Source organism: Danio rerio, chromosome 20 (assembly GCF_052040795.2).
Source record: "Danio rerio strain M-AB ecotype USA chromosome 20, GRCz13ab, whole genome shotgun sequence".
NCBI classification, from domain to species: Eukaryota; Metazoa; Chordata; class Actinopteri; order Cypriniformes; family Danionidae; genus Danio; species Danio rerio.
Genome location: NC_141040.1, coordinates 44,914,267 through 44,940,947, shown reverse-complemented (window position 1 = coordinate 44,940,947; position 26,681 = coordinate 44,914,267). Strand labels below are relative to the sequence as shown.

Below are 26,681 nucleotides of genomic sequence, written 5' to 3'. Positions count from 1 at the left end.
AAGTTTAATACTTTCTATGACATGTGAAATCTGGATCTAAGTTGGTCTCTTTTTGGTTTGACAAATCACCTTATTGCCATATGGGGTGAATTCAGTACTGTTTTGCTTTATGACTTACAAGAGAATTGCTAAAAACCTGCATCACTCATCACCCACACTAAACTAAGTATAACGTGTCACAAGTGTTTTCAATATTGCAAGCCATTGCTGTTGTTTTCCACACAAGTATAAATGCTCCAATGTAAATTAGGCTTACTGTATTCACAAAAACTCACATAAATTCCAAGTGCAACCAATCACTAAGAAACAATCAGATCAGATGCCTTATTATGTTCAATTGCAGCGATATCAGTCATCAATGGTCAGTCCGATATTTATAATAACAGATGTTTTTTTTTACACACTGGTTCTCAAAATTATGTTATCGCATCAGATACCTTGGGCCATATAATTGTTTTAATTTTCATTGCGATGTGCAACAGCTGAATCAACAAGCTTTAAACTGGTGTAGGTATTGGTGTATCCTACTTTATATTTGTTATCCTTATTAATATCCTATATTAACATTGTTAGGATTAGACAATACCTGTGTGAGATAAAACCCTTACAATTCAAATAAAATTTGGAATGTAAGGGTGCTTTCACACCTGCCTTATTTAGTTCGATTGAATTGCACTAGAGTTCGTTTTCCCTTTTGGTACGGTTCGTTTGGGCAGGTGAGAATGCAGCAATCATACTCGAGTGCGCACCAAAAGCAGACCAAATAAGCGTACCAAGACCTGCTTGAAAAGGTGGTCTCGGTACGCTTTCAAACGTACCCTGGAGCGGTTCGTTTGTGGTGAGAATGTGATCCGTACTAAATCAGGTCCAACCGCAAAAAGTACTGCGCCTTTTGGACTAATCCAGCTGTTGTAGGCCGATGTGCTGTGCATTATGGGATCTGGAGGAAAAATCAATATCAATAAGCAGTTTAGGAAATATGTTCAACAACATCTGGCCAATGAGAGATGTGGATTTTGTCAGCTGACTGCATTTTGGTTCGTTTCAACTGGTTCGGACCAAAGCCAGCAGTGTGGTGTGAAAACGATCCAAAGACAGCAGAAAATGCAACAATGTATCATTTATTGCCCTTGGTCCGGAACAAATGAAGCGAACTACAGATGTGAAAGCACCCTAAAAGTAAAAAAACCTAAATACTAAGAAAACAGACTGAGAAAAATGTTCAGTGAAATGCTTAGCAATGCAAGCTACTAATCAAAAATTGAGTTTTGACATACAGTGAATTCGGAAAGTATTCATAGCGCAAACTTTTTCCACATTTTTTTTTTTTAGATTTCCACATATTTTTTTTTTTTTTTTACTGTTTCTAAGGATATATGGGAACAATTCTACACACAATACCCCATAATGAGAATGTGAAAAAAGATTTCTTGAAACTGTTGCAACTTTGTTAAAAATAATAAACCTGAAAAATCACATGTACAAAAGTTTTGTACAGTGTTTACAGTCTTTACATTCCGTTTTCTCTGATCATTCTTGAGATGTTTCAGAAGCTTAATTGGAGTTCACCTGTGGTAAATTCAGTGGATTGGACATGATTTGAAAAGGCATGCACCTGTCTATATAAGGTCCCAGGGTTGACAGTGCATGTCAAAGCACAAACCAAGCATAAAGACAAAGGAATTGTCTGTAGACCTCCAAGACAGGATTGTCTCAAGGCTGAGAAAGGTTACATAAACATTTCTGCAGATCTGAAAGTTCCAATGAGCACAGTGGCCTCCATCATCTGTAAGTGGAAGATGTTTGGAACCACCAAGGAGAGAACTAGAGCAGCCTGGCCATCTAAGCTGAGTGATCGGAGGAGAAGGGCATTAGTCAGGGAAGTGATCAATAACCCGATGGTCACTCTGTCTGAGCTCCAGCATTCTTCTGTGGAGAGAGGTGAACCTTACAGAAGAACAACCATCTGACTTGAGACTGTAATTGCTGCCAAAGGTGCATCAACAAAGTATTGAGCAAAGGCTATGAATACTTATGTACCTGTGTTTTTTTTTTTTTTTAAATAAATTTGCAACTATTTTTTTCACATTGTGATTATGGGGTATTGTGTGTAGAATTTTGAGGGAAAAAAATAAATAAAATATATATATATTCTATTAATAAAAAATTCTATATGCTGAGCTTAATGGACTTATATAAATGTAATGTTCTCGGTGAATTGTTGAAGAAATTCAAAAATTTCCAAGTGAGTCAAACAAATAAGGATCTGCTGCATAAGAGATAGTCCTGTGTTGAGCTGTAATGAGCAACCATTTTAGGAGTAGCAGTAATTTTAGGGTTGCATCTTGTGACATCATGTCCTGTTTAAGTTAATTTAGGTGTCATTGGTCCGCTATCTGCCTGAGATAAAATCTTTAGAAAATCTGGAATCAAAGGGATCAAACTAATGTAAATACTGAGTGGATTGCCTTTAAAGTTGCTAAAACGAAGTGTTTTTTTCATTGCATATCACTAATAAAAAGACATTTGATAAAGATTGGAACAATTTACAGTAGAAAATGTACTAAATATCTTTATGGAACATGATCTTTACTTAATATTCTAATGATTTTTGACTAAATATGAATCTAAAATTGTAGCCCATATCAATTATTTATGGTTTTATCAAAAATACACCTGTGCAACAACAGACTGGTTTTGTGCGTGGCTCCATTGATTTGGTCTTTCTGTCTTATACCACTAAAATTCTGTGACTGTCAATTCATGCCAAATAATTATAACTAATCTCACAATTTTCCTCCAATATCTAAAAATGTGGTGGATATAACTTCATCAGTCTAAAAACTGTGGTTATGGTTTGAACCCACAACCCAATAAACCCAAAAATGAAAGGAAACCAGTTTGAAGCATGATCTGGTTTCAGTCAGCCCAGAACAGTCTGGCACAGAGGAGATTAAGTTCCTTGCACTTTTACAGTAATTATTGGAATATAATATGCCATATGAAGCCTTGTGGGTTTTAGAGATTTGCTGACGTCTGAAGCACAAATAGCCACAACATTTGTTTTTGATTAATAGCGTTGTGCTATTGAGCTATAATCATAAACAATTAAGCATAAGAACAAAATTAAAGGAGCTATAATTCCTAAATTATACGATATGTGACTTGCTGGGTGTTCTGTGTTTTGAGGAAAACATATTTAAATGGGTCTAAAAGCATACACATGGTTGTAACATGTTCCCATGCATTCCCTCAAAAGGGGTAAACAAAACTCCTATAGTGGGAAGGAAATTTTGGTCAAGGTATAAATTTAATTATTTCCTAAAACACTCTCAAAAACTCTATACCATACTAATTTGCTGTTTATTAATACTTAGTAAGGTAGTAGTTGAGTATACACACATAAAAATCTGATATATGAAATTAAAATACACGTTTACTTATTATTTTATATACATATATAACTTTTTCCAACTCTTATAATTAAAATATGTTAATCACAGGTTTCTGTGGTGTTAAAAATAAGACTAAGATAAACAATTTCAGATTTTTTGCCACCTTAAAATATACCCTGTAAAACTAAACTAAAAACAAGCGGAACTATTTTAGGTGAGAGAAAACAAATGAAAGAAAAAAACTGGAATAATGTGGTTGCATAAGTGTGCACACCCTGAAACCAATACCTTGTTGAAGCACCGTTTGGTTTTATTACAACACAAAGTGTTTTGGTATATGCGACAATCAGCATGGCACATCTCCGATTGGCAATATCAGCCCACAATTCTCTGGAGAAATGCTCCAAACTTGTCATACTGTAAGAGCATCTCCTGTTCACAGCTCTCTACAGATCACATCACAAATTTTCAATTCAGTTTAGGTCTGGGCTCTGGCTGGGCCATCTTAAAACTTGAATCATCTTCTTGTGAAGTCAGTTGCTGCGTCCCAACAAAAGTGTAGAACCGTCCATACTCTAGCTGCTGATATTCCCCACAATGTATTGCACGTTGGATGTGAATTTGATTAGACCAACGATTGGCAACGTTTTTCTAAACTTCTATTGCCATATTTGGTGAGCCTGTGCAAATTGGAGCCCTAGTTTCCTGTTCTTAGCTGACAGGAGTGGCACCCGGTGTGGTCTTCTGCTGCTGTAGCCCATCCACCTCAAGGTTGGACATTTTGTGCATTCAGAGATGCTCTTCTGCATACCTTGGTTGTAACGAGTGGTTATTTGACTTACTTTTGCCTTTCTATTAGCTCAAACCAGTCTGGCCATCCTCCTCTGACCTCTGGCATCAACAAGTCATTTGCGCCAACAGAACTGCTACTCACTGGATATTTTCCCTTTTTTCAGGCCATTCTCTGTAAACCCTAGAGATGGTTGTGCCAGAACAGCCCGTCTGGTACCAACAACCACACCACATTAAAAGTCATTTAAATCACCTCTCTCCCCCCTACATGCCTAAATGCACTGAGTTGCTGCCATGTGATTGGCTGATTAGAAATTCGCGTTAACGAGCAGTGTACCTAATAAAGTGTCCAGTGAGTGTATGTAATTTGCACATATTTCCAAATATCAGATTTCTATATCAATAGGTATTGGGTAGGATTAGGCATGTACAATAAGATTGTATAAGTACTAATACACAGCCAATTATCTAAGCAATAAGCATGTAAACGAGTGAATAGTGAGAATTGTTACCGAAATTAAAGTGTTACCTATTTTTCTTCTTTCCATTTTTTATAAGACTAGTTCAGGATTGTGCTTATTTAAGCAAGTTAACCCAGTTTAGGCAAAAACGTGCATCTGAGTTTGTCATTTGAGCTCAAGCCAGCAGCACCTAATTGGAAAATGGAAGCAGAGTAAACTGTGATTTACATGACTGGTATTGGTCGATTTGAACAAATAATGTCTTTCCTTTTTGCTGGGCTCAGCGATAAGTAATGAAATTAAAGCGTTTATAACCAGTAATTAGTGAACTGCTTGGCCACAGTCTGTCAGACACAGACAAGGCCTAATAGGCCACTTCTTGCATTTTACTGCCCACAAAACAGCTTAATAAACAGTAGCTACCCATATCACCTGCTGGGAGAGCTGGGCTTTGGAAAAGCGGCCAGCCAGAAACAGGCCTGGGAGCGCTGAATGCCACTCCGTCAGCCCACAGCGGGTCTTCCCGTGTGTCACCCTCACCGCAAACCCGCACCGTGTCTCGCCTCACAGCTCTTTTTATTGCACTGAACGCCATGAGTGATTGAACAGTTAATGGTGCAGCTGCTGGAGAATTAGTCTGCGTAAAATGCCCATAAAGTGTGAAATGTAAAATTAATATCAACTGGAAAGAAAGCTGCGAAGTTACTGGTGGAAAACTATAAAGCATTTACAAACCGGATGGTTGTTAAAAACAGTTGTCCCACATGCTATTCTTGTCTGCACACGAAAGGAAACGAGTTTCTAAACTAATATTTAAACACAGAATGCAATGCTTATCTGAAAGCAAACAATACTAAACTAATTCTGCTGCAAATGGTAAATATTGCTTGTCTTCATATACAATAAGACAAATTCAAGCTTCTAATATATAAATATTAGATATATTCACTCCATTTTGAGTGGGGGGAATAGTACTTAAGGCTTAAATGGATGTTTTATGCTGATTATTTTGGAAACACTTTACCAAATTACCAAATCTCACTATTAACTATGGCTTATTAACTGTTTATTAAAATATTGTTTATTAATATATACAAAAGGCTTATTTTGCAGGAAAATCTAATCCTACCCAATATCTAAACCTACTGTACATACAAGAAAATGACATTTGCTGTTTGATCAAACTACTTTCCAGCAAGCATTTTTTTGTTTTTAAAAGATGTGTAATAGATGCCTAATAGACGTCTAAACATAGTCATCTTATCTAAAACAAGGCTAAAGTTGGGCTGTCAGTAAAAATCTAATAGACCTTTAAGAATAGGCCAAAACTAGACTAGTCATCAAATAAACAGAAATGAATGACTAGACATATAATGTCTGTGTAATCTGCCTATTTGACGACTAGTCTAGTTTTGGCCTATTCTTAGACGTCTATTAGATTTTCACTGACAGCCTACGTTTTAGCCAAGCTTTCTATGTCTATTAGCGTCTATTAAACACAAAATTGTTTGCTGGGTTTATTTAAAATGAGCTGAAAGAACACAATTCATGATTTTTTTTTAATGACAACTTATTTGTTTTATGTTCAATCCACTTACATTTGCAAAAACTTAATTCCTTTATGTTGTCCCAACACAAATCAATTGTGTGGAACCCAGCATATTTTTACAGTGTAATTACTACCTTAATAACAGCCAACCAGGAGTTTATAAAGGCAAAAGTAACAGTCGGTCTGTTTAGTCGGTCTGTCTGGGGGAATTCTACCTTAAAGTAAATTGTAAACTTTTTTAATCATTATCTTATATTTACTGACTTTACTTATGTCAGACACATACACTAATGCTGAGACATTAAAAATAACTCCATTCAAGTTCAAATTACACTATAAAAAATGCTGGCTTCCACACATATTCTTCATGGTTTCCCAACACAAATCAATTAAGTAATCTTAATTGTTTTTAACAATATATGTGAACTGAACATATAATATATAAGTTGTCCAAAAAAAAAAAAACCCTCAAGAATTGTGTTGATTCAGCTCATTTTAAATTTGTATGAACAAGCAGTAAAAAAAAATTTTTTTTTTTTAGTGTGGTTGATCATAATCAGTTTAATAATGTCACTGGAACTCAAACTATTTAAGTTGTCAATTTAAAAATGTAAGTTATATATGCACTGTGAAAAAAGCAGGGTTGCACACAATTTCTTCATATATATATATATATATATATATATATATATATATATATATATATATATATATATATATATATATATATATATATATATATATTTTTTTTTTTTTTTTCCAACTCCTGTTAAATAAGTATTTTAAACAAGCAGCGAAAAAAAATACAAAATTGAGTGTATAATCAAGCTAAATATAAATATATAAATAGGTGGAGATGACCCATTTTGTATGATGTGTAAATGTAAAGTTATATTTAATAAGTAAATCATCATTGTGATTCTGTTCTAAATATGCTTGGGAAGATTTGGTTATAGACATTAATTGTTTTACTTCCCTTTTGTAAATTGGTAAAGTTTGTTCCTTGCCACTGTCACCACTGATTTGCTTGGTTTGGGATTTGTGAAGCTGTGCATCGATGGATTTGTTCTTTAGTGTTTGGACTTTCAGCGGTGAAAATTAAACTACACTGAATTGAACTGAAATGAACCTCAACTTTAAAAATTGGACAGACAGTTTTAATTGACTAGAATGTTAAGCTGCTTTGACACAATCTACATAGTAAAAGCGCTATAGAAATAAAGATGAATTGAAAAAAAAAGTTATAATTAATATGTCACTGATTCACAGTGGGTTATGTGTGTGTGTGTGTGTGTGTGTGTGTGTGTGTGTGTGTGTGTATGATGTATGTATGATGTATGTATGGATATTTCTCCTAAAAAATAATTAGAAATGTGCATCTGTTTCTGGGTAAAATGTGTCTCACATTACAGTAACAGTAAGCTTTTCATGCAGGTGCAGATGATACTGTATCAAGGGTGTTGTTAAAAAAAACAACAAGTTCAATTTATTTTTCAAGTATATCCACAGGAAGCACAGATGAAGACAGTCCCACCTTTCAAAGAAAACAATCAACTTTCAAAGAAAATAATCAAAGTTTTCTGCCACAAAGTGATATATTGACACACACAGCTGGTGAAACTGAAAATAGGGATCAACATTTCATATTTCCCAGTACCCTCCATTGTGGGAATGTGGAATACAGTAAGGGGCCGCTGACACACAACACATTTTTCATTCCACTGAGCAACATTTTTTCCAGTTTTTCTACCTGAACATACTTTAAAAAGACGTTTCAGTCATTGTACATTTGCTTTCCAGTATCTCATGCATGACAAATCATTCTAAAAATACGCAATGCAAAAGGTAAGAGTTAAGAGAAGATTAAATTTCAGAAATATATACATGCATAGCTGATTTATGCTCATGTTTTTATGTTTTATGTTTTATGTTATTCATTGTAAAATTAAGTAAAAAAAAAAAAAAGATATGAATACGTTTTGTTACCTCTTGTTACACAGATACCCCTTAATTCTCGCAAGTTTCATCATTACAAGCATAGTTCGTTGATTTGGGATTTCCCAAATCCTCATTCCAACGAACATTCGCAAACTGCATTGTAAACATGTATGCTTGCAACTACACCACTGGAGCTGTAGTTAGAAATATTGTTCCTGGCTGTGTTCTATTCCCAGTTACCCCCCCCCCCCCCCCCCCTTTGCCCTGCTATTCCTTTAGAACAATCTAACATTTAAACTTGGAGTTATAAAAAAAAGCATTAAAGTAATCACTCTTAGGTGTAATTTGCTTTCAAAGTATTTTTACAGTTCAGTTTTAGCGATCTTTTAAGCGATTTAGTGATGTTTACAATTGCACTCCCTTCGCAGTGCACTTTGAAAACATTGATGTCAATTTGAACACAGCCGTGACTAAAGCTATAGGTGACCTATTGACCCTATTCTAAAATAGCGGAAGTGCGCCTGTTTTCGCGATTGTCTTAGAACTTCCGATTCAGTCGTCTATGGGAGAAATGACTAATAATAAATGGCAGAAAATGGTCAAACTACTTGCTCTACAAACAAATGTTTGCATGACTACACAGACCAAGTAGCATAATATAATAAGAAAATATTAAATTGCAACATCAAGCAGCGTAACGAGCAGTTGTTAACGTCAAAAAATGAATTGAAGTGAATGTGACCGGAAGTCGCGAGACAAAGAGATCAAAATGGCAGCGCCCGCTCGTCGGCGGAGAATAAGGTGAATTATTTAAAAGTAGAATTTACGTTGCGTCTCCACAGCTTGTGAAAGCAAAAAACATAGCATATAGGTTAAGGCTTTTAATTTATTTATTAAGTATCTGTGCTGTATATGACATGGGCCTGCTGGTTTGAACATTTCTGCAGTGGTTTGCATTATTATTAATAATATTATTATTAAGGTAAAAAAAAATAATTCCTAATAAATAATATGTATATTAAATTAAATTTCTTAATATATAGTCTCATTTTTGTTTTTTTATATATGATTTATATATGAGATTATAATATGTGTTAGCTTTTTGTAAGTGGTTTTATGCTTTAGAATATACTATGGAATATTCCCATTATTATTTGTAAAGGAAACATAGGCCCTGTGCGTGCCATTTACATATATTTCAATTAATATTAAAAACGAGTGCATGTTTTTACCAAAACTAATATTGCATTTTTTTTAAATGTGTGTAAAACAATATAATTTACGCAATGAAATCATGGGGTTTTTCTCTAAAGAAGTTGTTACCACCCTGTTTAGAGCATCATTATGTGTGTTTTACATTGTAACGTGATTCAAACAATGGATCTGCGACAGAGAAACTACGGGTTTCGTGAAACACTTTTACACAACATCAATCTTTTACCAAACGATGCATCATACTATGAGAGTTCAGCCACGTGTTACGTCGTTGTTTGGGAAACACACCCCTGGCTGGGCCAGTTGCCGTTTTTGTGTGGAGTTTGCATGTTCTCCCCGTGTTCTTTTCAGCTTAGTTCCAATATTAATCTGAGGTTGCCACAGCAGAATGAACTGCTGACTTATCCAGCAAATATTTTACGCAGTTGATGGCCTTCCAGCTGCTACCCATCACTGGGAAACATCCATACACATTCATTCACACACATACACTAAGGACAATTTAGCCTACCCAATTCACCGATAACACATGTACTTGGACTTGTGCCAACTGACCAAGCCGCGGCTCAAGCCAGAGACCTTCTTGCTGTGAGGCGATTGGGCTACCCACTGCGCCACCGTGCAGCCTAAAATTTAAGGTAACATTGAAAAAAACATTTTGAAAAGAACATTTAATATTTCATTCTTCAAAAATGTTTGTGTTTTAGAATAGACATTAAACAAAAACTATCAAACATAAAAAAAATAAACTAACCGCATAAATAAATGAAAAAATAAATACATAAACAAATAAATAAATAAATAAATAATTAAATAAATAAATAAATAAAAGCAGCCCACAATTTGTATTGCTATGATTTGAATATCAATATTATTGCATATGTATCAATACCAAACCAGTATCCCAATAATTCACATTTAATACAACTTTCCCACACAGCATCTTTATTATACGTAAAAACAGCATTTACACTCGCATCTGTTAGTCAGAGTTAATCAAGCCAGTCAGGGGCACCAGACAACTAATTAAAGTCATTACCGTAATGTCTACCTGCGTTGGCTTCAATACTAACATGCTATTGTGCAATGCGGGATAATAGCATATTACACACTATGATGTCAACAACGTGAGTAATGACTGTTTCTAAAGACCTAAAATCTAAGCACCACCGGCACCAGCCTCTCTATAGTTAAATATGCCAGAAAAGGCCAACACGTTAATCAGCCATAATAGTGGATCAAGTTAAACACGGTTATTTTGTGCTTGATTAAATGTTACAAGCATTATTTATGTGGTCGTAAATTAGTGGTCAGCAGAGAGTGAGGACATGTCTGTTTAAAACAACATGAGAGACACAGTTTTGAGATTTTGCAATTTATAAAAAGATACAAAGATTTAAAGGGTAGATATGGTGGGTGTTCAAGTAAACTGGACTTAGACGTACATAAATTTCATTGTGATTCTAACAGATCTGCCCTTTGAATAAGAATTATGTTGTTTGAGAGGCCATTTCTTATTGTCTTAAGACATTCCTCTGAGAAACCATAGACACTGTGTAAAACTGTTCCATGGGTATCTTGCAATGCGAGTATGCCACTTCTGATTAAAAGCTAAAGTATAAAGCAGAGATGCCCAAACCAACCATGCCATCTAAGAAAAGAGGAGGAATGATGGGGATGCTTAAGAGATTGTGATTTCAAATCTAATTTAACCTTTTGTTTGTTTGTTTTATCATTAAAAGCTTACTGAAATGAAATGTTTCAATTAAATATTGTAAACTGATCAGATTAAGTTCAAATGTACATACAGTACTGTCCTCTGATGGATCGAGGACAATGCAGAGACTTTGGTGAGCAAATCAAAGCAAAGGCAGATTCTGCTTGACTAATGTATTTAGCATTGAACTCCACTGTTCACTGTTATGTTTTTATTGCAATAAGTTATCACTTTAAAATAGTTACTGCATTAGTTAATATGATTTAAATTAATGTTTTTGATTCACTTTTAATTATTATTAAATAAATTTGGAAATTAGCTACTGTATGGCGACTTTACCGTGATATAGTTTATATTTATTTACCTTTGGCCCATGGCTAATAATATAAAAAGGTTTGGACACTCTTGGTATAAAGTATAAAAGCTGTACAATTTTTGTTTTGAAATCTTAAACTAATACAACCTCAAAGGGATAGAACACCCAAAATTCTAAATTACCTCATCATTTACTCTCTTTCATGTGGTTTTAGGTGTTCGGATTATACTGTTTTAAAGTTTCTTTCTTTTGTTGAACACAAAATTACCTATTTAAAAGCTGGCACCCATTAGCTATGTTTCCATCCACCTTTTTTTTATTTAATTTTTTTGCGCATAAAAAAAAAACAGTTGATGGAAACGCCATGATGCGCATAAATTTTGAAAATGCACATAAAAAACGTATGCGCCTAACTGGGTAGGATAAACTTTTTATTCGATAAGAGAAGATGCGCATAAACTGCGATGGAAACACTTTCACCGCACAAAATCCAGCATGCGCATTAAAAAAGGTCATGTGATTTTGTTAAAAAAGATCATGTGATGATAAAAATGTGTGTGAATGGATAAAACGTCAGGCTGAGCACATTATAAAACATCTGAAATGTTGTTGTGGTCATTATAAAACGCCTTACCATTTCAGTATTAATGTTATTATATTATTAATGACCTCCAGAATCAAGAGCGCCTGTGCTCCGCTTCTGACACCTTCAAACGTCACTGCGCGCTCACTGCTTGTCAGGCTTGTATTCTGAGGGGCATTCATTTAGAAAAGATTGATGCAGCTTCTCCTATTGCAGCAAATGCAGTTTTTACTGTTGATATTTGCCGCCAGTTAATCAGGAAGTGACGCTTTGTTCGCTTTGACTCGTTGGATGGAAACGATGCTTCATTCGCACAACTTTTATGCGATAATCCAGTTGTGCGCATAAAGTTTATTCGCATTTTTGGATGGAAACATAGCTATTGACTTCTATAGCATTCCATAGTCGTTTTTTAAAATATAGCTTTTCATATTGTTTTTATTTTTTTTATTCGGAAACTCAAATAGGTTTTAAACTATGGAAGGGAGATTAAATAATAACTTCATTTTGACTTTTGGGTCAACTAACTCTTTAAGGAATCTGATCTGATTTAAATTAAATGTAAAGAGGTTTAAGGGTGCTTTTACACTTGGTTCAATTGCCTGACCGTATCCAAGTTCGATTGTCCCCCCCTTGCCACCCTCTTGGTTGGTTTGTGTTCACACTGTCTTTGTTCCTTCTGAACCCCGGTACGCTTGCATCATAGAGCTGCTGTTGTGTGTAAGGCTGTTGCTAGATGACGGCACGAAAGCAAAGAGGCAAAATGGAGACATATGCACTTTGCTGTCGTTCTGCTTTTACTGAATCTTTTGGTTTTGGACATACAGAGAGCGATTCGTGTCTATCTGCTGCAAAAATATTATAAATGTTCAGAACATAGCGCAATGTCTGCAGAAGCTGATTTTGGAGGAAACAAGAAGACATGATCACTGTGCTTGCCCTGGCTCAGTCCCAATTGTCCACAAGGTACAGTATGTGATACACAGACACACACACACACACACACACATACACACACACACACACACACACACACACACACACACATACACACACACACAAATGAACATTATGAAAATGATAGTTTGTTGTACAGTTGGCGGTTCACTTCCGTTATTTGGTACGATTGCATTTATATCAGAAGTACACCGGACCAGAGTTCGTGTGAACCGTATTCCAGATCACCTCTTTCAGGCGTATTCGGGTACAGTTCACGGGTGCCAGATTACAGAAGAATCCGGGTGCAGACCAAAAGTGTTAGTGTGAAAGCACCCTAAGAAAACAACAACTGTATTTTCACTTAGACACTGCTTGTAAATCGTTCACTTTCCCTTCGGCTTATTTATAAGGAGACACCACAGCGGAATGAAGCGTCAACTATTCCGGCATATGCTTTATGCAGCGGATGCCTTTCCATTTACAACCCCGTAAAGGAAAACACCCATACACTCACACAGTCATAAACTACGGCCAATTTATTTCATCCAATTCACTTATAGCGCATGTCTTTGGACTGAGGGGGAAATCGGAGCACCTAAATAAAATCCAGGGACCCTCCAGCTGCACTCGAACTAGAGACCTTCTTACTGTTTGGCGACAGTGCCAACTACTGAGCTACCATGCTGCATTTATTATTTAAGTCATTTTGTGTATGTGTGTGCACATATTTTCAGTGTTAAAAATGTCTAGTTTATTTTAAGGGCTTTATTTCAGTGAAAACCAATCAGCTACTGTAGATGTACATCATCCCGCTTATTACACAGCTACTTGACACAAAAGTAAACAATTAAACTGTCACAATCACCAGCGATCTAAACCTTGCAGATCGCTGGAAAACTAGACATCTGTCACTGAACTGGACTACAAATACCATCATGCACCTTAAACACACCAGTTCCTGATTTGTATTTTCACTTAGTATTTTAGATTACCTATATGCTCCTGTTTGAACCATTGCCTGCGTGACTTACAAAAACACTATATTAAATGTATGTCACATTGTATTATATTGTTTAATAACAGTCAATATGATCTGTGTAGTACCTGGATGTAATTAGTGGTTGACCAATAAGAGTCAATTATTCAAGAGAGCCATGCAATAACTAATGTTAAGGAATGAATTAATATTGTGTTACCCTGTTATTGCAAAGACTTTATTCTGTATTTTTCTATTCTATTTTCAGGTACAGTTGAAGTCAGAATCATTAAACTATACCCTAGCATTCAGCTTAAAGTGCAATTTAAAGGCTTAGCTAATTAAGTTAATTAGGCAAGTTAGGGCTATTAGGCTAGTCATTGTATGGTTTGTTATGTAGCCAAAAATATTGCTTAAGGGGGTTAATAATATTGACTTTACAATGGTTTTAAAAAATTAAAAACTGCTCTTATTCTAATCAAATTAAAACAATAAAGACCTTCTCCAGAAGAAAAATATTATAGGAAATACTGTGAAAATTTCCTTGCTCTGTTAAACTTCATTTGGGGAATATTTTAAAAGGATAAACATGAGGGCTAATAGTTTTGACTTTAACTGTATTCAACTGCCTCTATATCACCTGACACTTTAACTAGCTGTACAGGCTACACCGTTTCTTTCTCAGAAGCAGTGCTTATACATTTTCGACTAAACGCTGCTTAAGATGATACAGCTGACACCATTAGTGCTTTCTATGCACTTGGGTTTCTATCTTTCAGAGTCCTGCTAAACAAGAGCTCTCATTACTTGTACATTGCTGAACGCTCATATCGTGATGAGGCAAAGCTTCAGAGAGCAGCTCGGGCCTTTTTGGTCAGCACATCAAACAGCGCTGGCACTCTTATGACCAGCCAAAGCAATCAGTCTCTGATTGTCAGAGCCATCCAGAACCCTTATTACACGCAATCTCCGCTAATGTTGCAGACAACAGAAAGATCCCAATATCTTCTCTCTTTGTCCCCCGTGAGCTGATAGAAAGAGCTGCTAGAAAAGGAATTAAGGAAAGGCTTGGGTAGAATTTACCATTGTTGTTTCATAGCGTGCGTTTTTAGATCTGAGATATCCAGTAAGGTTTCAGGACAGAGACACAGAACATTCAGGCGTCTGCTGGGGCCGATGCCTATCATTGTTTCGGTTTCATGCAGAACACCTTCCCTCGAAGGTCTTGAGACCGTTTAATAGAGCTGATCTCTGTTTGTCCCGCATGCAGTCATTATGGAGCTGAAACAAAGAAAATGATCCATTTCAGTAAGTGCTGCTGGCTACTGCACACACCATTAACCTCTTCCTGTGTGTGTTCGCAGAGACGTTTCAGGACGAAAAAAAATAAAAGACAATCCATCAGGCTGTCAGGAAGGGTTTATCTTAGGCCTGCAGTCTCCTGATGAATGTCATTAGAGTCTTAAAGAGCGTTAAGCTGAAGTCTTTAGCATCATTATAGACAATCTGTAATTAATCATCTACCGTTCCCAGTAGTGGCTATACAACTGACGGTTATTACTTCACACAAAAATGAGAATTCTGTTGTCATTTACTCAGCTTTGTGTCATTTTAAAACTGAATGACTTCGGTTTCTCTGTGGAAGGTATAATCAAAAAAATAATAATTAAGTCAGTGGATTGGATAACAAAATTTGTAAAAGCTCAGACTGACTGAGATAGCCAATCAAATGTTAAGTAGGACAGTTTACATTTCGCAAAAAAGAAAATTCCAGCTTGAAGCCTCAGTTTGTTGGCAATTGAAAGGTGTCAATATTTGACCATTCAATCATTCATTTTCCTTTGACTTAGTCTATTATGTATTATAGATCACCACAGCGAAATGAACCGCAAACTATTCCAGCATATGTTTTACACAGTAGATGCCCTTCCAGCTGCAACCCAGTGCTGGGAAACACCTATACACTTTCGCATTCACACACACATGCATGCATACACTTCAGCCAATTTAGTTAATCCAATTCACCCATAGCGCATGTCTTTGGACAGTGGGGGAAACCGGAGCACCCGGGTGAAACTCACATAAACATGGGGAGAACATGCAAACTCCACACAGAAATGACAACTGGTCCAGCTGGGTCTCGAACTAGCGACCTTTTCGCTTTGAGGCGACAGTACTAACCACTGAGCCGCCATGCTGACTATATTTGAAAATAGAAATATTAAATAATTGATAATACCCAGCTGGCACATGACTGACCTTTAACATTAAAATATGGTTCAAATAAGTAGTAGTCTCAATGCTGAAACAATGTTGATACAACGTTTAATGTTAAATGGTTGAAAACCAACCATGGCCAACCTTCAATGTTCAAATATGGTTGAAAAAATGTGGTCTTTTGATCTTTCAACATTGAAGCCACTTTTAAACAATGTTAAATAATAGTTATTAAAGGTTAACCGATTAAATCAAATTGAAATTTTAAGATCATAGCTTCACCCCATCTTCAACAACTTTTTAGACATCCATTAATGCAAATTAATTTATTAGAATTTGCCATGCCAAACTGACATACACACTCACTGGTCATTTTATTAGGTACATCTGTCCAACTGCTTGTTGAAGCAAATTTCTAATCAGCCAGTCACATGGCAGCACCTATTGCATTTAGGCATGTAGACATGGTCAAGACGATCTGCTGCAGTTCAAACTGAGCATCAGAATGGGGGAGAAAAGTGATTTAAGCGACTTTGGTTGTTGTTGCCAGACGAGCTGGTCTGAGTATTTCAGAAACTGCTGATTTACTGGAATTTTCACACACAACCTTCAGGCTGGTGGTGGTGGTTTAATGGTGTGGGGGATAATTTCTTGGCACAATTTGGGCCCATTAGTACAAATTTAGCAATGTGTCAATGCCACATTCTACCTGAGCATTGTTGCTGACCATGTCCATCCCTTTATGACCACAGTGTACTCATCTTCTGATGGCTACTTCCAGCAGGAAAACGGACCATATCATAAAGCGTGAATAATCTCGGACTGGTTTTTTGAACATGACAATGAGTTCCCTGTACTCAAATGGCCTCCACAGTTACCAGATCTCAATCCAATAGAGCACCTTTGGGAAGTGGTGAAACAGGAGATTCACATTATGGATGTGCAGCCGACAAATCTGCAGCAAATGTGTGATGCTATCATGTTGGTATAGACCAAAATCTCTGAGGAATATTTCCAGTACCATTTTGAATCTATACCACAAAGAATGAATGCAGTTCTGAGGGTAAAAAGGGGGTTCCACCCGGTGATTGTATGTATATATATATATATATATATATATATATATATATATATATATATATATATGTATATATATATATATATATATATATATGTATATATATATATATATATATATATGCAAAGTAAAAAAATTTAATTCCAAACCAGAATCCACCCTAAAACATATAGATGGAAATAAACCCAAAAGAGATCATGTGACAAGTCCTATTTAGTTTATGAAGTAGATACAAATAAACTAGGAGGGAGTATTGTTCAGTATAGCCATCACATAAATGCGCCTTAAATACAGCGTCCCCAATTCTATTCTTTGCTTTGTTCATTCATTGTTTTGTACAATCTGTATTAAAAAAGGCATATGAACCATTTTGTTTTTTATATTACTTGAAAGTGACATCTTTTGCAGTCTATTTTGAAGATAGACTTATCCTATTTATCATTTTTCTATATGACTTTATTGTTCCATGCATGTACACATATAAATCATCCTCTCTCTAAATGCACCAGCACAGATGAATACATCAGGAGCTTTGAGCTACTTAGCAAGGAGTCTCATGGTACGTGTGTATTAGTGTGCATTGTTGGATTGAACTAGTGTCAAGAGCAGAACGATCTGGCTCAGGTCTTCTGCATCATTACATCCCAACTGCTGTCAGCGCTGACCACCTGATCACACTATTTCTGCTCAAGCACCAAATCAGAAAGCAATTCTGTGCGCCGCATTTCACTCCCTAATGGCACACCCAATGTTGACAGAGCATTCACGCATTTCAAGTGCATGCTGTAAGTTATGTAAGGTTTTAAAACTTGCTTTAGTTCGGCCTTCACTTCTTTTCGCCACAGCATTATGCTGGGGTAAAGAAATAAAACAATGACGCTGATTTCAAGGCTGAAAACAGCAGCGAGCAAATGAAAGAGCCACATCAGACAAAACAAACTATGCCTGCGACTTGTAATTATGTATGAAAAGTGGTAACCGGGATTTGAGACTTTCAATTATTTGCTAAGTCTTCAGAGATATAAGGCTGCTTCACATGGTTCCACTTTACAAGCTTCAAGAGAAACAAACAAATTGCACCTCATTTGGTTCACCCAGGGATTTATTTTTAACTGCCTTTGGCTTAGGCGACAATCAATAGCGAATGAGAGTTATGCTTGGTGCTAATTCATCTCAACTCATCAGAAATTTCCTGAGCATCGAAAATAAATCGGTGCATAATAATATCGGCGACTGACCAGAAACAATTAAAAATCCCTGTACCCACGACTTCAGGTCCGGGTTGATGACATGAGTGGGATTTTAAAGAACCAGAGGTCTTTTCTATCATGATTCAGAAGCATCCTTTAATAGAGGCGGCTTTATAAATGGGTATAGAGTGGTGTTTGTTCAGCATGTCCTCACATGTGAGGCCAAGCAGGCGGGCGGTGGAGTCTATGAAAGGCAGCTTGGACATGTGCTGATCCTGCCTTGATGTAATTGGTCACTAAAAACAGGAGGTTGTGGTTCAAACAGAGAAAAAAGAAGTCGGATTGGCTGTAATCCTCATTCTAGCGGCTCTCTCTGTGTGTGTGAGAGAGAGAGAGAGTAAGAGAAATGGAGAAAGCGTCCTGTGGAGTATATCATGTTAACTCTGAGAACCTTTAAAGCTCTGCTGACTCATAGAAAGGCTGCAGTTTCTGCGTCTTGTTGGGTTATAAATATGGTAGGGAAAATGTAGTCAGTTGGTAGTATGACAAAAAAAACACAGACAGGGTAAGTAGGACCACATACACGTAAAAAGGTCATCAAACAAAAATATCTGACACATGTAATAGTATGACCAAACAACGTGAATCTAGTATTTTTGTGATTCACTAAAGGGATAGCTCACTTAAAATCCCTCGTGTGATTTTAAACATTTAAGAGTTTCTTTCTAATAAACACAAAAGAAGATATTTTGAAGAATGCTGGTACGCATCGACTTACGTAGTATTGAATAAAGACTATGGAAGTCAATGGGTACCAGCTATAAGGATTTTTGAGTAAATGAGTAAATTAATTTCCATTTTGGAGTGAACTATCCATTTAAATGCAAGTGTTTAGCTTCACACTAATTCAAAAAATCAGCCAATCACACTACAGGAACTCTGTGCTTTAAGACATGTGGTTATGATGATCTGCAGAAGTACAAACCTACTGTAATACCACAATAGAGAATAAAGGTGATTTAAGTGGCTGAACATGACATGGCTGTTGATGCCAAACAGGCTGGTCTGATGATTTTAAAAACTGCTGATCTTCTAGAAGTTTCATGCACAAGTTTCATGCAGTTTCATCCAAGTGTTTGAAAAGAGAAAATATCTAATGTCCTGAAGTCTTGATCCAACTGCAACCTTCATTCATTCATTCATTTTCCTTCAGCTTAGTCCCTTATTTATCAGGGGTTACCACAGCGGAATGAACCATCAACTATTTAGGCATATATTTTACACAGAAGTTACCCTTCTAGTCGCACACCAGTACTGGGAAACACCCATACACTCTCACATTCACACACACTCATACTCACACTACAGCCAATTTAGTTCATCCAATTCACCTATCCCACAAGTCTTTGGACTGTGGCGAAAACTAAAGCACTCATAGGAAACCCATGCGAACACAAGGAGAACATGCAAACTCCACACACAAATGCCAACTGACCCAGAAATGCCACACAGAAATGCCAACTAAACCAGCAATCTTGCTGTGAGGCAACAGTGCGAACCACTAAGACACCATGCTGCCAGAAAAGCAACAGTGACTCAAATAACCAATTGTTACAACTAAAGTCTGCAGTAGACCTTGTAGAAGATTAAATCTGATCGTTTTAACCAAAATTAGGCTGAGTTTCTGTACTTCTGCTTTATTTTTAGCATCCTGACTGAAAATGATTTTAGTTTTTCTAAATGTTGTTCATTGTGCTAATATTTCTAGTATTGACTTTTATCATCAAAATCAATGCCAATCATAGTCATGGTGGCCGAGATAGTTCAAATGCGCTCTGAGTCAAGAAAACGCATATAGAAAAAGGATAATATGATAATGATGATGATGATGATCAGCCTATATTTGTCACAACGCTTTTACATGCAATGAACTAGAAACCCTTCTGACCATACAGGTCAGTCAAGAGGTAGGATAGAAAGAGGAAATAAAATAAACACAGACGCAACAGGAAAGAGGAACAGAGGACGTGGATGTCTGATGTAGGCAACAGTTATCTGGTCCTGCGGCAAAAAAATGCTGTTCGCAGACCCACCTACCCACACCGGTGGTGATAAGCATACGAAGATGTGGACATTGGGGGGAAAAAAGGAGGTAACAACCCATCCTATACTGTCTTTAAAGTGGAGCAGTGTGAGATCAGGGAGGAGGAAAGCCCGAGCTTTTTTTTTTTTTTTTGGGTGATGAGCCTTTATTTGTCAAAACACTGTTACATGCAGCGAAACAAACAGATTTAGACTTATTATAACAAATTGAGATTTAGAAGTGGATGCTGCTGTTTTATATTGATTTAAATATGCTTTCAAGCTGAATTAAAGCTTAAGCATAATTCTCTTGAACAGCTCTGGCAATTAAATCACATTTGAGATATTTCACTTTTCATAGAAATAATAAAAATACGGGAGAAATATGGGAAAATGCTTAAGCAGGATGGTAAAATACCTGAGAATCCCGACAAAAATGGGAGGGTTGACAGGTTTGAGTATAGTATATTTCTTCAAACACTTATCACAGCAAGAGTCAATGTAAAATATATTAAGCCAACACACACAAAAACAATGTCACACGTAGACATTTTTCTATAAGTTTAGTTTCTAACTAAAAGCCTCAGTCATCCTCCTTTTCTATTCCCACAATAGAAGCCACTTTTGTCCTCTTAAAGGAAAGCGTGGAGTGGACACGGGCCGTGTTTGAGGGGGATGAAGGACAGAAGGAGGTGCTTTAATTCACAGAAATAAACTGACACTAAATCTTCTGTTCTCTAAAGAACTCCTCAAGCTACTTTGAACTGACCAAAAAAAAGAAAATACATCAGAGTTTACCACAGAAAGAGAGCCACTGAACTTAATATGAAGTTCGGCAAATCCTGGCTAATTAACACGTGATCCAATAATCAACATCAGATTGCATTTTCTACTATTTTAATTACATTTTAAACCAAAAACGTTGGATTTCTTTCCTTGAGTAGAATCTCTTTATTGTCAGTGCCAATAAGCTTGTGGGTTTGAGGTGGGTGCTGAGAGACTTTGTCCAGTACGGCTCTCACTTTGAACCAAAAATCAAAGACTTATTTTTGCCATGTTTACAGGACAAGGATACAAAGGACTACAAGGGGAAAATGCGCATGTTATTCCTCTAAACTCTTTTGTCAAAGCACATTCTGCTGTTCAGAGAAAGGTGAGAAAAAGCTCAACATTTTTCTTGTGCTTAGGATAAAAAGATTATCTGTCAATCCCGAAAAGACCTGGATTGTTATTGGTGCTTGTGTACACTGTCTGTCCGCTAGGGGAATGGAGGAATGAAGGGATATTTGATGCGAACAGCTGTTGTGGTTGAGGTTTTTCTGTTGTGGTTGAAAGGTCAAGCTCTTTGAATAACCACAATACACACTGGACACTAACCTTTGGCGATTATTCCCAGAAAGAACGTGCTGGTGAGCGCTTGGCCTCATTGTTCCCACCCGGCTGGTGTCCATTCTCAATTGAAGGAAAGTATGCTGGAAGAACTTGACCTACTACTGGAGAAAATTTGTGTCAGTCATGAGGAAATATCACAAGCGGGCTTTAACAATAAGTGACAAGTAGATTTTTGAAATACTGCGAATGGGGCTTAAGCGTAAAGTACGCAATGGAGATGCTAATAAGCTCTCAGCAGATCTGCTATGTGGTTTCTAGACATGCCTGCTAGCTTCCTGATGATTTAAGAGCGTTTGTACAGTCCAAAAATATATATAATAATAATAAGTTTGGTGAACATTTCGATCACATTTGATTTAAACTGACATTTTTAGGACTCATTTTTACTTTTTTTTATTTATTTATTTTTTTATTAGAGGAACGTTAAAGGGCTATGAAACTGCTCTCTTTCAGTTCAAGTCTACCTCAGAATGTTTTCAAAAAATGCTCCGAGATAGGCATGGAGCTCTGCGAGCAGAGGGAGGAGGCCAGCAGAGCAGAGGAAGAAGAGGCGAATGACCAACTGTTGTCAGTTGGCTCACAAAATGACACTCAAACCGTGATGAGACGCTTGATTTTATAGCGTACAAAGTTAAAATGCAAGGAAATAAACAGTAACTAATTTAATGTGCTTTTTCATGTGTTATTCGTAATTTTATATACACATAACCACAATTTGTTATATCATCATAAAGATAATTGTGTTTATATAAACACTATAAATGAGCAGGACTTGTCTCCTCCTTAATCCCTGGGTCTGACTGCAGACACAGTGGATAGCAGTGTAGCAGGTCTCTTGCCCTATTTATTTTAACCATTAGCTCTGCCGGTAATCTGGAGGATTTTAGACATAGGCGAACATGGCAGCACGGATATAGGCATCGTGTCTGAATGGTAACAAACTTAACTAATAAAAGATAAAATCTGACAAAATCATGTGGAAACACATGCAACAAACCACATGGATCATGGCAACAATTACATACAACCCGTGCCGTGAGCAGACGCCGTCTTACCCAGTCATTAGGTCTCACAGCTTGCCAGGTCTGCCCTGCTTTCGGAAAGCACATGCTTTCATAAATAATTAAGAAGCAAAGTCTTCCTATAGGATAAGAAAACTCTGCTTAGCTAGCAGATTCACGCTATGTCACTGATTTTGAATCCGTCCCCCCAAAAAAAAAGAAATTAGCTGACAAAACCTCAAAAATATCCAGTTTTCCCCACAAGCTAACAGGAGCTAACATTGTCTTAACTGATGTCCAACACACACAAATCTGTTAAATTCTTTAAAAAAAAAAAGTACTCCAGAGTGTCTTGAACCTTTAAGCAAATACCTTAATTTTTTCCTAAAAATGTTTTTTCTTTGTAGGTAATGCATTTTAGCTAACTTGCTTGGAATAATAATAATAACAATAATAATAATAATAATAATAACCCAGTGATGGGTTGCAGCTGGAAGGGAATCCACTGCGTAAACATATGCTTTCTAAGTTGGCGGTTTATTCTGCTGTGAGGACCCCAGATTAATAAAGGGATTAACCAGAAACGAAAATGAATAAATGAATAGCAATAATAAAAATTAAAACATGCTAAATTAAGCAATGCAGATGCTAATAAGTTCTCAGGACATATGTTAGGTGTGTTCACACTTGTTGTTTGGTTCTCTTAGTTAATTTGATCCAGTCAAAAAACAAAAAATTATAATAATACATTTATTGAACATTACAATCAGCATTTCAATTGACATTTTTAAGTCCCTAAACATAAACAGCAAATAAAGTAGTGGAACAAAAAAATCAAATGTTAAACCTGCTAAGTTAAGCTATTAAATTGCACTATACTAAATGAGCTAAAATAACTAGTAAGTCAGTATGTACTGTCATCTCGGCAAAGTCAAGAGAAATTAGTTTGAGAAATTTGGATGAGAAATTTAAGACCTTAAAAAGCGTACACAGTGGCCTCTGGTGGATTCGTGAAAACAAAAACTGCAAAAAAAAAAAAGAAAAAGAAAAGAAACGTAGCTCCTGGGACATATTTGGCACTCTCTGAGAATGTATATAGGGGTACACTTTCAGAATGAGCCTGGGTTAAACTTTATGCATGCTCATAACAACTGTACGTTTCATTCACTCAGTTATGACATTTTAAATGCAAAGATGTCATTGTTTGTTATGACAATTTGACATTCCCAAGATAACAAAAGTTGTCATAAATCTGTCATAAACATGATTGTCAAGAAGACATTATATAATACATTCAGTCACAGTTTATAGTTTATTTACAGTTATGCGTTTGTAAATCATAATTTATTCGATGTGAAAAATAATACTCATGTAGTTTTTAATCGTACTAATATTACACAATATTTCTGTTCACACAATACAGTATTTGTGATCAAGTTAACAAGCTCTGCTTGACATAAGAGGCTTTCTTCAAAAACATACTGTACATAATCTTTAATCTAATCCTTATTCATAGCTTTTTACATTGGGCAGTTAAAAAAGCTATACTCTCATTCCCTTAGACAAGCCTAAGAGACTTTATTTCAGCAGCATACATAATCTTAATTATTCCACACTGTTGACCAGTGGTGTTAAGCACATAATAAACTGCATATTTCCAGTATTTTCATTTGGCACTTAAAAATCACAACCCCATTCCCTTAGTAAAATAACAGCCATTTCTTGCCAATAAACCAAATGATTTGATGTATTGTTTATGTCAATATACCACAAATGACATGGGATGCACTAATGTTTAATATTTAGGGGTTTGTTGAAACCTAAGTATGAGTAATAGTAACAGCGGTGCTTCCCATAGCACTAATTAAGTTCTCCAGCATATCATTTAATGAACTGCAGTGAGTGAAGTCATGCTAAACATGTGTTTCTTGGAACTAACCTTTAAACATCTTTACGAACGTGGCCAAATGAAACTAATTTCTGGCACAACAGCAATGTAATATAGAGAATATGTTTGAAAAATGTGTGTGCTATAATGAAACAAAGCAGTTACCAGTGATGTTACGTAAAGTGTCAACATCAATGGCATCTGCCAAAAGTTTGAACCGGAGCCAAAAGCCACATTTCCAGTCTGGGTCGGCGTGACTGGAAAATATGTTTCACTTATCGTGGTCCAATATTGAAGATAAAAAAAAAAAACACACAAGCGGCTTCTTTCACGCCAACTGAAATCTGGGTAACAGATAGCCGTTTGATGCGAATATGTTCTTCAGATGTGATCATGAAAAAGACTGTGGGATGAAAAATAAACTGTTAGCATTTTTACTGATCTAATTATTTGGATAAGTTGTCTTTAATAAATCCTAGCTTTGTATAATGTGGGAGCGCAGTTAACATTAATATAATATCAAACGCAGATCCAGATCCAGTCAAAATGGGTTGATTTGCAAGGAATGGTTCACTCGTGAATGAAAATCCTGTCATCGCTTGATCGCGCTCGCTGCGGTTGTTCCAAACCTGAATTACATTCTTCCATTTAACAAAATGTTCACAATGCTATGAATGTTTGCCGTTGTTTTCAATGGAAAAATAAGCCAGAAAGAACCATTTAGGAGGAAAAGGAAAGTCAGATGGGTTTGGGATGACATGAGAGAAACTAAATAATTCAAACACTGGTGTCAAATATTTCAGTAATAATATTCTAATAAAGTATTTTATTATTTTGCTAGATCTGTGTTTTACTCAAAGGCAATATAAAGGATTATTTACCCCATATATGAACTGTTCCTTCCCTTCCACTTGTTTCGAATCTGAGTTTCTTTCTTCTGCTGAACACAAAAGATAATCAGATTAGAAAGACAGACAGTCAGACAGACAGATAGACAGACAGTCAGATTATTTACCCCATATATACACTTTTCCTTCCCTTCCACTTGTGCCAAATCTGTGATTCTCTTCAGCTGAACACAACAGAAGATAGACAGATTAGAAAAACTGACAGACAGACAGACAGACAGACAGACAGACAGACAGACAGAAAGTCAGACAGATAGATAGATAGATAGATAGATAGATAGATAGATAGATAGATAGATAGATAGATAGATAGATAGATAGATAGATAGATAGATAGATAGATAGATAGATAGATAGACAGACAGACAGACGGACGGACGGACGGACGGACGGACGGACGGACGGACGGACGGACGGACAGACAGACAGACAGACGCATTATTTACCCCATATATGAACTGTTCCTTCCCTTCCACCTGTTTCCAATTTTCTTTCTTTGTTTTGAAGTTTCTTTCTTCTGCTGAACATAAAGACAGACAGACAGACAGATAAACATGAATTATGCTATTAGTCTTCTTTGTTTTTGGTGTGAGGAACATTTAACAATCTCTTTTTTACAGTTTTAAAATAGCTTTTGTGCAATCATTATAAATCGAATAAAGAACCATCATTTTTAGTCATCATCAATTTAACTTTCACTTAAAGGCGTAGTTTGAAAATGTACTCACCAATTGCTCAACCTCAAGTTTACACAGGGCATCAGCGTTAACATTTTTCCTTTACTTTGAATGGAGTGACATCAAGTGGAACTTTTCAAGCACCAATGAAGGGTTGAGCCAATGAGATCGCTTCATGCAAATATACTAGTGCTGACAATAGCCAATCACTTTCATGCATGATGCAACACCAGAGAATAGCGGCAAACTGTAAAAAAGTAAATAACAAAAAAATTAAGAGAACAAATAGTTGTATGTTGCTTTCACAAATTTGATAAGTTAAATGATGATTCAACTATTTTAAAACAAAGTTTAACTTAATAATTTA

The 26,681-nt window shown here is 36.2% G+C and overlaps 1 protein-coding gene and 1 long non-coding RNA gene across 19 annotated transcripts in view; both read right to left on the bottom strand.

Moving 5' to 3' along the window:
- Nucleotides 1-26,681, bottom strand: part of LOC147839429 (uncharacterized) — a 382,751-nt gene that overhangs the window by 31,695 nt on the left and 324,375 nt on the right. The gene's annotated exons all lie outside the window — the stretch shown is intronic.
- LOC147832305 (uncharacterized) overlaps nt 1,107-26,681 on the bottom strand; it is a 214,569-nt gene continuing 188,994 nt past the window's right edge. For 14 of the 18 annotated variants that reach the window (XR_015518738.1, XR_015518739.1, XR_015518750.1 and 11 more), the window contains 4 exons: nt 26,366-26,561; nt 26,084-26,157; nt 25,611-25,669; nt 23,580-25,132 (listed from right to left, as the gene is read on the bottom strand). Coding sequence is in view for 2 of the 18 variants with exons in the window: in XM_087298593.1 (XP_087154719.1) it covers nt 26,527-26,561 (35 nt within the window). In the remaining 16 variants the exon portion in view is untranslated. Of the gene's footprint in view, nt 1,930-13,551; nt 15,163-21,825; nt 21,939-23,579; nt 25,133-25,610; nt 25,670-26,083; nt 26,158-26,365; nt 26,562-26,681 lie in introns of those variants that run through there. The other 4 variants (XR_015518737.1, XR_015518741.1, XR_015518749.1 and 1 more) reach the window with 2 other exon arrangements.